Here is a 13,967-nt window from a genome sequence, read left to right as displayed (position 1 = left end):
GATGAATCGTCGCATAAATCACACACGCTGGAAGCACAGAGGCGTCCATCACCGCCCCCACATCCATTCGTTCGTTCGCTCGTCCGTTCGTCCGTCTGTTCGTCGCGGTAACGTCTTCGGGTCCTCCTCCGGGAGGGCAGGGAAGGGAAGGCTCGCTTGCAAATTAGTCACTGGGGCCCAGATTACGAATGGACCACCTCCCCGGCGATCCGCGGGTATCCCGTTTCAGGAACGTCGGGCGAAATTAAACAAAGTGCTTGCGCCCGGGTGGATTCCGCCTTCGGGGAGGCGCGACGACGTCATCCGCGTGTCGTTTTGTTGCCGCGAAAAAAAAAAGATTCGCCGAACGAGCGAATGGGATAAATAAATTTCGACGCGGAGCCATCCATTTCGCGGAAACGAAACCTTCAGGACGGACTACGAACAAGTTTGACTCTTCCTTTCGTCACACTCGGTTTTCAATTTTTTTTTTTATCAGACAATTATTCATTGACTAATTAAATTATTTTGTTTTCTTGAAAACATTTATTTTCTTCTTACTATCCGTCTCTTTGGCAGTATTACAAAGCGCTCGATCACTTGTTATTATTGCAATTTGTGACGCGTATCTGTATCCTTGCTATGTCGACAGAATGATGAGAACGTGGTGAGTAAAAGTAACGGTCTTTCTCGCCGCTCTTCTAAAACCAAGTTACACAATGAATTGCAAATACACGGCAAGTGCAATTGCAGAGGCTCGCACGAAAATGCACATGCGCGTTTCGATTCGCTATACGTCGGAATCTCTGTTTTATCGCGGTGTTAACCTTGATTTATCTTTGTTGCAGGTGCGAGCCACCGATCCCGATTGCGGCGTAAACGCGATGGTCAATTATACTTTGGCCGGCGGTCGGCTGGAGAACGAACTGCTCATGGTGCACAGTGATACGGGAGAAATTTGCATCCGGTCGCCGCTGGACAGAGAAACACTGCCTTATCTGGAACTGCCTGTCATCGCCACCGACAGAGGTTTGTGTCATTTTTTTTTCTATCATCCAACTACTAAACAAATATTTTTATTGAAATAAACACGCTTTATTATTTGGTTTATCGATTTTCTATTTCAAGTACTGTTTACAGTTTTCAAAATGTACATCGATAACATTATATCTATAACGTCATATAAAATACCTACGATACCATCTTAGAGTCGAAATATTTTCTCCGATCTCTCCGTTTGACATTAAGCATCGCGGTCGTGAAATTTTTCACCTTCGGGCCTTGTATCTAAACCGCTTAACAACCTCAGCCATTGTAATTCGAGACAACGGTCGCAATCGTTGCGTTGATTCTACTCGATCGCAAGATCTCTCACGCCATCGCGAGATCTCTCGTTCTGACGACGTAGGAACAATGCTTCCCCTCCGCCCCTCCCCGGCTCCGCTATTCGCGTGCGAGCCCCGCGTATGCGCGCGGTCGTCGATAAGGGATGGCGAGACAAGCAGAAACAAGTGGAAGCGGAGACACGCGCGCAGAAACTCGCGGCTCAGAAAACGGGAAGAGAAACAAAGCGACGATGCGACGCGGAGAGGAGGGAAGAGAAGGCCGGCCGGCTATCGCCCCGGCGAGATCTAGTAGCTCTGTAATAGGGTATATGATTTATGTCGACGGTAGGCTCCGCGGCCATTTTCAACGCGGCGGCTCGCGGTCGCCTTATGGGAAAGGACAACGACTGAAGGTCCATTGATCCATCGCGGGGCTACCGTGCGACCACTGCACCTATACCGATCCGGAAAAAAAAAGGCGAGGCATTTGTGAGAAGAAGAATGTTCACCGGGAGTTAAAAGATTGAAAGAGCCAAGGAGAAGAGCATTGTTATTGTTACGCTGTTCTGCAAACAGGGATGAATGCATTTTGGCGTAATTGTCGCTCGTTAACGATACGATTGTTCGCAACCGATGGACAACAGAATCGGCGGGATATGACGGATGTATACGGAGCGACTGCGAGTATCGTTGCGATACCAATAAGCATATGACACCGGCGCGGTATGATTTGTATCGTCTCACGGTTGAAAAATCTGCATTTTTATGTTATTTGTTTCATTTACCTGAAAATTGTATTATTTTGGCACTACGAAATGCTGAAGTTAACACAAAATTAACGTGATATACGTTTAAAAAAAAAATCAACTAGGACCGGTTTTAATATGAACACAACGTTTTTCCTGCTGTACTGATGATTTTGACAAACGCGCGACGACGACGGTCGTCCCGGATAAGAAACGCAAACCGAAAAGCAAAAGGAAACATTCCGACGGATTATTCCGCCGCAGAACGGAAGTGACAGCTCGTGATAATAAATAAATCTCATCTCCCCACGAGGTGTACGTGTGCACAATCGTGCGCGCTTGGGTATATTATATCTCAGGCGCGCGGAAATGATTACAAATATCTTCCGGCGATTCGCACGTCCTCGCGCGTCTAGCGTTTCCTCGTGGCGCCGCGCTGCGAGACTCATTAATCCTCCTCCTTCTTCTCCTCCTCCTCCTCCTCCTCCTACTCTTCCTCGCCTCCACTTATTTTTACACCGAGCGATTAATTCTTCTTATTGCCCGCCAGTAATTCGCGCGGAGAAAATCATTTTGGCGCAACGCGGCAGTAAAGCGAATCGCGAGCCACCGTGAACCACGCGGGCCAGATGCGCATGATTTATACCACCTGTTGACGGTCGACTCCGCGGACGACGATGGCGGCGGCGGCGACGACGACGACGACGGCAACAAGGAGTTGGCTCCTCGTTCCCTGCGTCGCGGTAGTTTCGCCGCTGTCAGGAGGTGCCGTATATCGTCGCCGATGTTTATCGGCGAGAAACGCGGACGATAACCAAACCACGGCGGGTTTTATCGCGTTAATAGCGGTGGATAGCGTCGTCGTGCGCGCGTTTGCGGCGATAATTATTACCTGCGCACCTCAGGATCGAGGCGGAGATCTGCGAAAGGCATCCCCGCTTATGTACGGATTTTCTCGTGCGAGTTATTTTGTCCGACCGCGAAGACGAGCGGATGCGGAATCGATGCTAGACGCGAGACGTCGACCCCTCTCGAAGGTTGCCGGATAATCACTTGGCTCACTTTGATGGATACGGATAAATTTATAGCGTACATTCTGTTAATTATTGTTGCCGGTTGGATTAAAAAAGTTAACGTATTAAAATTTTCTCGGTCTCTCGCTTTCTTGTTTTTTTTTTTGTTTTTTTTTCCCTGAGGGACGAGTCTATCACTTCTTCGGTCGACGTAATCTCGCTGCAATAAATTATAGAGGAAATAGATAGCATTGTAAACTCGCGATGTGTAATCAAACCCTGTTGAAAAACGTCCTCTCGACGCATTCGCTATGCGATGTGATTACCGATATCATCCGACACGTATGTCCGAACTGGATTCTCTACCAGGCGAGCGGCCTTCAAAGCGCGGCGGAATCTCCGCTCGGCATCGATTACACGCGAGCACGATATCTTAATGTAATTTCCACGTTAATCTGCCGGCAAAGTCTTCCGTGTAGTTTCTGTCGTCGGAATATTCCTCTAACCAATTGGATTTTATCGCTCATCCGCGATTTGTTATCGTGTAGATGAAAATATCGAGTACCGCCGTCTCTGCCTCTTTTCTTTTGAAGTCTCGATATCGCTTTCTTACCTTGCAATTCTCTACATAGTAGATACAGACATATGTAAAGGAAGGCACGTTTAAGAGACGCACGCTATGGAGCTGCACACCGAGAGGTGATCTTTATTGGCATCGACGTCATAAATCTCCGGCAGGGTTTAACTTCCACCGGCCGTCATTGTCCGCGCTTATTTATTTCACCCTCGCGACTCCCGTCGCGTTACTGCGCATAATCTCGGATATGTCACCGATACGAGCGCTTCAGCTCGCACTTTGTAGCGCATCCGGGAATTATCGTGCACGTTTGTATATCAATGGAACTCCTCGTTCGTAAGAAAAAAAAATTACAAATTATGATTTTATGTAACTTCGCAAAGGCGTCGTAGATATCTGCCGATTCGTTGTATACGACTTGAGGAAAAACCATTCGGCTTTGGATTTTACGTAAAGGGAAGAAAAAGAGAAATTGGAATTGCTAAAAAAAAAATAATAATAATTCTAATTAAGTCCACGGGACGCCGATATTTACGGGTTGCGTTTCCGTAACGCGCGTCGTGGACCTCCTTCCTCGGGCGGCGTAATTTCGTTGTGTAAGGTTGAGCACCGCCGCACCTACCGGCCGCATAAATCTCTCTCGGAGGCCCCTCGTATCCCCCGCCGCACGAATTCCGAAAAGAACTCATCCCGGCGATCGACCGCGTGAAATTAAAAGGGCCGGACTGCAGCGAGCACGAAAATATCAGGCAACGTGCATTAAAATGCCGTTGAACTATCCCCAGGAAGTCGGTATCCGTTCGTACCTGGGTGCGTTCCCCGTCTTCCGTATCGAACGCGAGAACTCGTAATCAATTTTTTTGCCTCTTCAAGAGAGGGAGAGAGAGAGAGAGAGAGGAAGAGAAAAGAAGAGGAAAAAAAACATGCTGTAAATGCCACAAGTATTAAGTTATTTGATCAGTGGGAAGCGTCCGCGTCCAACAATTAAGAGAATCTCCCGTCGTTCATGAATGGGTTTGCGTCTGCAATCTGGAGATCGATGCTTTTCAATGCCTCGATGTTCCACGGAGGCTTCGTTCCTCCACGTACCGAAGACAGGATCGCAGTCGGCACGGGGGCCGGGGAACCGGCTCTTGACGCATGACTCCAATGACACTCGCACCTATAAATCTCCTCGCGCTCGGGCAGAGCTCCGCGCGGCCGAGTCCATACATTATTGTGAGTTACGGTTGTAAACCGTTTAAACATCGGATTACCCGTTTTACATACTGTCTTTGATATTAACACTTGGCGTCGCGTATCGCCTAAATCCGAGGCGGCGCGACCCGGGAGTTCGCGAGTATCCCGTCGTTCCTGATCTCTCGTTGCTCTCATTGCCAGCGTTGCGCTATCGTGAAAAGAAAAATTAAGCGGCTAGAAAGAGGTGGAGTTTGCAGATAATCTCCAATTAATTTCAAATGGGAGATATGGTCTAGCGATTAATTGCCGCGAGCTGCTGACAAAATAAGCTCTTAGCGAACTTAATGCTTGTGTCCGGGGACAACTAAGTTTACAATATTTAACGCGTTTGTCACTATCCATACAAGTAGCGTATTAATACTAGTAGACGTAATCGCTTCTCACAGGTCAATCGATGTATCAACGGAGCAATTGCCGGCTACGGTGGCCCTCGGTGCTTTAAAAGAGCGTGGTCATTTGGACGGAAGGAGCGAGGGAGGAAAGAGGAGTGAAAGGGGGAATTCCCATAAGCTTCTCACGTCTGAAATATTACCACGAGGCGATGCATTACCCCGCGCGCGGGGGTTAAAAGGAGCTCACGTCGACGCACACGTGCTCTCGCGTGTGTCCGAATAAAAACCGAAGGGCGGAGGGAAAAGAAAAGAACGCTGAAAGAAGAGGCGGAAGGAGAGCGGGATGAAACGAGAGAAAATCTCGACGAACGAAGGGGAGAGCTCCGGGGAGACTCTCCGGCGGCTGATTGGGCTCCGAGAAGAGGCCGCGCGGGAACGGGACGCCCGTGATTTATGTCGACCGGCTTCGGGGACGTGTCCCGTAGATTCGTTCTCTACGCCGGCTAATACCCCGACATTATTTGGCTCGATAAGAGGATTTCGGCCGGGAATGAAATAAACATAATGCGCTCCTCCCCGAGCCGCATACCACTCGCCTTCTCGCGTGCGTCGTGTGCGGACCACTTGCAGGCTCTTCAGCGAGTACCCGAATTCAGCTCCGCTCAGCCGCTCGATTCCGTCAATTAATTGCGGACTGTAAATCAAATGTCCGTGCTATAAAATCGCGAAAAGGTGACAGTTGGAGATTTAACGTTGCTCCTTACTTAACTTTTACGATGTGATGACTTTCTAGCTATTCTCGACATTCTTTCCATATCATCGTTAATCCCGTAATTATATTTGTAACGCATGTATGCCTAATGGTACGTTGGATTCTGTTCGCAGGGGGACTAAGTACAATAGCGATCGTGCGCGTCGACGTGCTGGACGTGAACGACAACCTGCCGGCTTTCAAGCCGCAGCAGTACAACGTGACCCTGCGTAGCGACGGCGTAACGCACGATCCGATCCTGAGGCTGGTGGCGATCGATCTCGATGACGGACCGATCGCCTATCGCATCACCAGCGGCAACGAAGCCGGCATCTTTCATATCGATCACAATACCGGCGAGCTGCACGTGGTGAGGCCGAGTCTCCTCTTGCGGTCGCCGCTGCATCAAATCAACGTGACGGCGACGGATCCAGACGGCCAGAAGAGCGTCGTCGACGCCGAGGTCAGGGTCACCATTTCCTCCCCGGGGAACAGAATCGCCACTTGCGAGAAACCGCGCTACACCGTCACACTGAAGGAGAGTGTCCAGCAGAACACCATCGTCAGCGGCATGAAGTACGGCCCGAATGCGCCGCCCTTGCCAACCGGTAAGTCGATTCGCCTTTATGCTAAAATCTTTTTTCGTTGGCCATTGTCTTTTGCGACGCACACCATCGCCCGTGTAACGTCACGTCGACACACGTGCCGAGCATACTGTGACGACGAACACAATGGAGACTTTAGATAAAGTTATGAACGATTCAGACGTGCGTCAGCATTATCTTTTGATAATTTTTGCGGGCTATTGGTATAACGTATCTTCGCCGTCTTCCGCTTGCGTTGCTTGCACCGCAACTCAAAGTTAAGCCTTCCCGGGGTTGTTTTCGTTTCGGTTGTTGTCACGATAACCGGCGGCACGGAGTCATTTGCAATGCTTGCGTAAGGGCATTCGCATGCCGGAGTTAATCTGGCGGAGGGTCTTCCAGAACAGAGGAGAGGAGACTACGACGATCCTCGAGCCGGCAAATGCCTCGGGAACGTATTCCACGCGCGGCGTTACCGCGTTAGCATAGTCGCGTCACGAGTAAAACGCCGACGACGGCGACTCCGCAAAACGCCTACGTGCGCATACGTGCACGTGGACGTACGCTCAGGCACGACTCTAAAAGCCGAAGCGCATCACGAATGAAGATACACGGCTCCGCCTTCCCTTCTCTTTATACGAGATCGAGCAAGGCGCGCACGGTAGCCAATACGCCGCGATATACTTTCGCACGCTGCTTAGGGGTATTCGCGTCTTTGAGAATGAACGTACGACGACAGTGTAGATCGAAGAGAAAAGATAAAATCTAATGAATTTAGAAAAGGAGACCAGCGCGGCGGGAGAGATTTCGAGTTCGGGCAAACAGGTGGCTGTCGAAGGAAGGAGATTTGCGGGAGGAGGATTTTGAGATCGTGGACAACGGATGAGGTAGAAGAGAAATAGGAGGAGGAGGAGGAGGCGAAGAAGGATCGAGCACCGGTAAGGTCGCGGACGGGTGGGTGGATTGTTCCGTGCCGATACACCGTGACACGGGGGTGAAGAGGAGGGCGACCGATCGGGGGGGAGTAGGGAGCGGAGAGAAAGGGAGGAGAAGAGTACGTATCCGTGTTTCCACACTGGTGGTACATCCGATGCAAGATACGGCGCGTCACGACCCGCGCGCGTCGTATACGCCGATGCGCCGTGTAAACTGTCCCGCGCGGTACCGTGCGGCCAGGGCTCGATACGTTATACGCTCAGGAACGCCGAATAGTTTACACGGTGGTGTGTGCCTTACCGGTGGTCGTATTGTTCGCCCCGTATATGCAGCCTGTTGCATATCAATGTGCGCGAGGCTGTGCCTCCCTCGCCGAACGACGTGGATCTCTCTCGCTCTCTTCTTCCAATCCCTCTCTCTCTCTCTCTCTCTTTCTCATCTTCTATTTTTCTTCATCATTCTTTTTCTTCGTAGCAGCTTCTTACTTCTCGTCGGTGGTTCGCGCCTGTCTTTCGTCGTATATTGCTGGAAAATGAAACGAGAGAACAAGAAAGTTTACAAACACGCAAGCTGCGCTATCTAAAGTCGTTTTGATACCTTTATCTTAGGAATGTTTAGTTTAGATTACAGGAGATGCAATTCTCGAATTTCTGATATTCATTATGCGACAACGATACGCGTAGATGAATCGTAATTGTGACATGATCATGAAATCGGATATAAATTTAAGGCCTTCAGTTTTTTTCAAGCTTCATTTTCGTAACTTTAAATTTAGGAAGCCTGTCGGCAGATCATATACTTCCGTTCCGCGTATTAAAAGTTTCGTACTTTCTTTAAGGCTTAAGTATAAAATGTAAAACATGCAGCGAAACGCGCGCGCGTGAGATACCTCATACATGACACGAAACAACGAGCACCGTCTCAGACACCGCGCATTCAAAGTTGTTCTTCCGGCATCGGCGCGATCGGCTGCCCGTCGGTCGGTCGGTTTCAGAACCCGACTTCCAATCGGCCACGCGTCCGGCCGCCGTAGAAACCAGTTCGCGCAGAAGAACGCGGCCTGACACTCAGGCCCGCAATATTTGACACACGGCAGCCAATCAGATTATCAGATTAAAGTTGAACGGGCCGGCGATCGTCGGCACAGGTGCGGTTCGTTTCGGTTGTACCGAAGAGAAAGAGAGAGAGAGAGAGAGAGAGAGAGAGGAATTTTGCGGGCGCGCATTGACGTGCACGGTCGGCGATCCGCGCTACCATTTTGCGACACCTGTTCCACTAAGCCGGTCCAGACGGAAGCAGGATGAAATGGCAAACTCGTGGCTTAGAATTTAGATTCCGATTAGATAAATTCTGTTGAGCGATCGACTTCTTATGACATAGCGAGGTGATAATGAGATTTTTGTATTAGAAGAGGCATTTTAATATTTATTGTAGTATCCGATATCGCTGTTGTGTTGACGTCATCATATGAGACAGAGCCCAGCTATCACTTTATGGTCATCACCTGTTCCAGTGAAGCAGATTTTGCGCAAACGTTTCTAGAGAATTACTAAAAAAAACATAATTGTAAAAGGGGTGATGATAGCCGACAAAAGAGCGATTGTTTCAGAACTGTTAAGACCGACGTAGACGAACTCCTTATTGGGAAACAGTCGTTAGTTTCGCGGACAGCCGACTCTCCCGATCCTTCCATAAAACCTGGGCGACAAAGTGAAGAACGCGCTTCATTTTACGGTCGAGTTTATGGCATCTGGGAGACGGGGGCGGGGAGGAGAATCAACGCAACCGTAATCACGTTCGAGTAGACCGGTCTTATCTTATCCGCGGAGAACGAGCGGCCGCTCCCAGCCTTGTACCCGAGACTGATCCTCTGCCGAGGGAAGAGGAGGAGGGTGTCTAGAAATCGTGATGACGCGGATTCGAAGGTTGCAAAGTTGGAAACGAAATTGGTAACGGTCGAATGAAATTATCGGTTGCTGGAAACGTTTTATTCGCTTCACTTCATTTCACTAGGAATCTTGCGATTCCTACACACACACACACACACACACGCGCGCGCGCGCAAAGAGAGAGAAAGAGAGAGAGAGAGCGATGCGAGAACAACGCGAAAGGTGATTGACACGTGGGTCGCCGGCGAAAGAAAGTACGGGATCGGCGACATTGAGACGAGTCACGTTGAGAGATCGAGTCAATCGGTACACAACCAAGCGGCAGTTTGCTCTCCCGTTTCGCTTCCCGCAAAAGCTCGTCGCGCATAACACGAAACAAGACGGCCGTTGTTGAACACCAGTTTTGCAACACGCGGAAGAGGCGATAACGACGGTAACAAGCGTCTTCGTTAGAAGGCCAAGGCGCAATCGGCAACCGCTCATCAGAAAGTCGCGCCGTTCTCCATCTCCCTCTCTTTCTCCCGTGGATTTCCTTGCCGTGCTCGGGATGATGCACCTCGTTGGCGATCCGCGGAAAAAGTCTCGGCAACTAACGTCAAGCGCGTTATGTGCGCGCGTTGGCTTAGTTAAATTTGCATAGTTAGTGTTTCAGTTAGCGCGGTGTAACGAGATAATAATAATATATTTTACCCGTCGAACATTATTTCACATTACGTCGGATTATCAATTTACTCATATTACTAGTTTTCCACTTTTGAGATGTATCTTAATTCGGAGCGCCGCTAATTAGAGAGAGTGAAGCGTAGAGGTGAATTTCGAGGTAATCTCACCTCGACACTCTTGAATCGAGTATCTCGTACATTTCGGGACCTGGCATTCCCGTCGAAAGAATGCGCGCCTCTCGAGTGTCGGTCGGGAAGACGCGGGCCGAACGAAGAGATCGCAACGGGTAGGACGAAAGAAAAGGATGTGAACGCGAAAGGAGGAAGAGATGAAGGAGGTGAAGGAGGGAGGGGGGGGAGGAGGAGGAGAAGGTGGACCGTCGTCGTCGCCGAGGTCGCATAAATCGTCGTGAGTCGGATTCCGGGCAGCCGAACGCAAGCCGCCATTGTCCGAGACTTTTTGCCCCTTTTTTTTTCCTACCAAGAGGGGGCTGCCGCTACGGAGCTGCACTCTTTGCATATGCTTTAAATATCGCCGCGCGCTTGCTTTGAGGGCTTCCAGCACCACCATCTCTCCTCCCCTTTCCTCTCTTGTACGCGAAGAAAAGACAGCATGCGCGGGTTTGAGGGACGCGCGGGGGAGAGGATGGAGAGTAGGAGGAATGAAAGATGAGGAACGTCGAGAGAGGAACCTGAAGTTCGCTGACTGTCGACTCCCCTCTCTCTCTCTCTCTCTCTCTCTCTCTCTCTCTCTCTCTCTCTCTCTCTCTCTCTCTCTCTCTCTCTCTCTCTCTCTCTCGCCGCAATTGGAGGATTGCATTAGATGCATCGCGGCATCTGCCGCGATTTGTATCCCACGGCTGCGCCGCTTCGGACGCGACAGCGTGATCTCGGGGTTCCGAGGGGGACGTAAAATAAGTAATTTCTCGAATTTACGACGGGACGCTAACCAAGCCCGCTTTTTTTATCGGTTCTCTCACGGCACATCGTCCGCAAAATTTAACTGTCCGAATTTCTTCTAGGTGATGTGCCAAAAGCGAGGAGAAAAAAGTTTAGGGACGAGATACGACAGTTTCGCAACTATCTTAACCAAACAACTTCTAATCTTATCCGCCCGACGACACGTCGTCCGTCTTTAACGAATTTAACGATGACATCATAAAGATCAACGCCGCGCTGGCACAAGTCGTTTAAGACTGGCCGTAAAGATACATCTGGATATAACGCGCGAAACGATCTGGCTGTAATGTCCCGGAATAGGGTATAATCCGCCACTCTCGCCGATGATCAAATCGTAAGATAAATGTTCGTTCGAGTTAATGATGCGATACTTCGCCACTCACCCCGTCTTTATTCTTAATTATCATCCGTGTATCGTAATATCATCCCATATAATGCAGCTAATTCCCCGTGTAAATATGGCATTCGCATTCGTTGATGCATGTTCAGCGAACGCGCGAATTCGTCAGCTAGAAACATATTTTATTCCTTCGTCCTGACGTACGTCGCCCTCTTTTCTTCATTCCTGAATCACGGCGTCACGTTCGTCGCTCTCCTTCATCCTCGTTTTGATCTCTAGTGGATCTCTCTCTTTCTCTTTCTCTCTTTCCTCTTATTCTTTGGCTGCTCCTCCCTCGTGCACGTCGTACTTTCGCTGGACTTGCAAATTTCTCCGGCGAACCTCGCGGAGGAGAGAGGGCCCGGGACTTAAACCAGCGCGGGGCAAGATTCGCGAATCGAGATAGCGCTGGACCGCTGGCTACCACGCCGCGCCGGGACGACGAATGCTCGCGGTCTGATTTGCGTAACGTTCCCGGAATCTCGTCCGCGACGCCGTATCCCGCAGCTCCCGCTCTCCGAGCCGCTCTTCGACTTCGAGCGTACCTGCCTGCAGGTAACCCCCTCTGATTCCCCGTACTTCGTTCCTCGCGCGGTCATTGATCGCCGCCGCCGCTGCTGCCGGGGTCCGATTGTTATTTAAAATTATGCGCGCCATTAATTCAGCGCGCCACCGCCTTTGTCCCCGAGCTTTTAATTAGTTTCTTTCGCGCACGTCCGAGTTGGGGAGTTACAAAGTTACGCGCGTAATTAATTCGCCCTGTCGCCGGCTTTATATCCGATGTTTTCATTACTCCCCCCCTCCTCTGGAGTACGGTTGTCATGAGAAATAAATTTTTCGCTGAATGGGTTCACGATTATCACCTCGCATTATCTGCAATTGTATTCATGATGCTTATCTGAATATTACCGACGAAGTTATCAACGGGAGTTTTTTTTTCATCTCGTTTGCCGCGAGTCTTCCGCGCGCTAATTTGTATCATTTTTTATAGCAGCTATTCATCGCTGACCGCAGATCGTTCATCGAAACAGATTGCGCACGTCGCCGCGGCAATCGTTTATTAACGGTAAATATCATAGTCAATTTTCTGCAAACTCGGTTGCAAAGGTCTCTCGCCTATCTCGAATCTTAAGTGAACCTCGTCGGAATCCAGTAATATCCCGAATACCATTTGCATCGAACGTTTCTTTTCAAGCGTGCGCGTCTCTCTCTCTCTCTCTCTCTCTCTCTCTCTCTCTCTCGTGCTTCTTTCCTCCTCAAATTTATTGTATCATTGTTCGCCACATTGTTGCTACCGATGGGAACGTTAGTCGCAAGATAGTTGCAACGGTCATTGTTACTCGGGGTCGCGATTCCTCGCTACTCGGTGGAGGGGGGGAGGGGAGGGAATCTCTCGGAAAAGCGTCTCTGGAAGCGCACTCCATCGCGGAGGTCGGTTCGCAGATCGGTGGAATTCCCAGATGCTCGCGAGATACACCGTGCCGCGCGCGAGGTACGCCTCGCTATCTCGGCCGCGGACGAGCATTCGCGCGCGTGCACGCGGAACATATACACGCGAAGATATACACGCCGGGCGCAACCGCTTATACATCGTCGCCTCACCGCAATCGTTTTCAATCCCGCGCACCTGTAAGGCGCTCCGGAATAAAAAGGATCGAGCAGCGGGCATCGCAGAAATCTCGGCCGCGCTCGCAACCGACGTTATAGCTTTCCGATCCAGCAATCGCCGTGGTTCTCGTCCCTTCCGGTATTCGTGCGCCGTTCAATTTAAACGCTACAGTATGTGCGTGGTACCGCGGCTAATCGCGGTCCGAGGATGCGAATCGGGGGAACCAGGTCCGACTTCAAATTTCTGTTACGTATTCTAATCTCTCACGCGTACCCCTTGCCGACGTACCGTTCACATCGAGAAATTCCTTAGAGTGGATGGCGCAATAGAGTTTTCTCTGCGGGCTACCTGTTCACCGTCCGTCCACATTGCAGCTCGGTTCATCGACAAACAAGACCAGCAAGATCGCCAGAGTCGAGGAGTCGGCTGACTGGCCTCTCCGGCGATATCCCTTCCAGCTTCGTCGAAAAGCAGCACATCGATTATCATGATCGTTCGTGCTGCATACGTTAGAACTCGAAATCGCAACTCGAATCCTTCGAATAGTCTTTCCCTCGTATTTCGCTTTGAGAATATCGTTGGAATTCACAGATGTTTCATGGATGCATCGCGCGATGAATCTTTGTGGTGGAGCTTCAGCGAAAGATTCTCGATCACAGGAAACTTCTTCCAATCTCGCATTACAATAACGACGAAAAAATGACGTAAAAATCTCACACGAGATGAGAATTGAACACTGGAATTTTAGTTTACTTACTTTCGCAAGAATTAATTTTGTCTTAATAACTCGACATGCTATTAGAATAATCGTTGTCTTTTTCACTTGTTCCATAGTGATTGTGGGACACTTTGTAGATACGCTGATAACAACGTACGAGGTGAAGAGTATTCCTCGTATTTCCCTATGATGCGCCTTCACTCTTATCTTGCGTCTCGTTATCACCGTTTACCATCGTACGGAGTATGTATGTGCGTTGTGCATATAT

At 49.8% G+C, this 13,967-nt stretch overlaps 1 protein-coding gene across 1 annotated transcript in view; it reads left to right on the top strand.

The window, feature by feature from the left end:
- The window catches only part of LOC105836051 (protein dachsous), a 315,828-nt gene that overhangs the window by 258,886 nt on the left and 42,975 nt on the right, over window positions 1-13,967 (top strand). The window contains exons 4-5 of the mRNA XM_036291030.1: window positions 828-1,008; window positions 6,097-6,570. Coding sequence (XP_036146923.1) covers window positions 828-1,008; window positions 6,097-6,570 — 655 coding nt within the window. The remainder of the gene's footprint in view (window positions 1-827; window positions 1,009-6,096; window positions 6,571-13,967) is intronic.

Source organism: Monomorium pharaonis, chromosome 8 (assembly GCF_013373865.1).
Source record: "Monomorium pharaonis isolate MP-MQ-018 chromosome 8, ASM1337386v2, whole genome shotgun sequence".
Taxonomy (NCBI): domain Eukaryota; kingdom Metazoa; phylum Arthropoda; class Insecta; order Hymenoptera; family Formicidae; genus Monomorium; species Monomorium pharaonis.
Note: the sequence above shows the minus strand (reverse complement) of the source record. Positions and strands in the feature narration are given on the sequence as shown.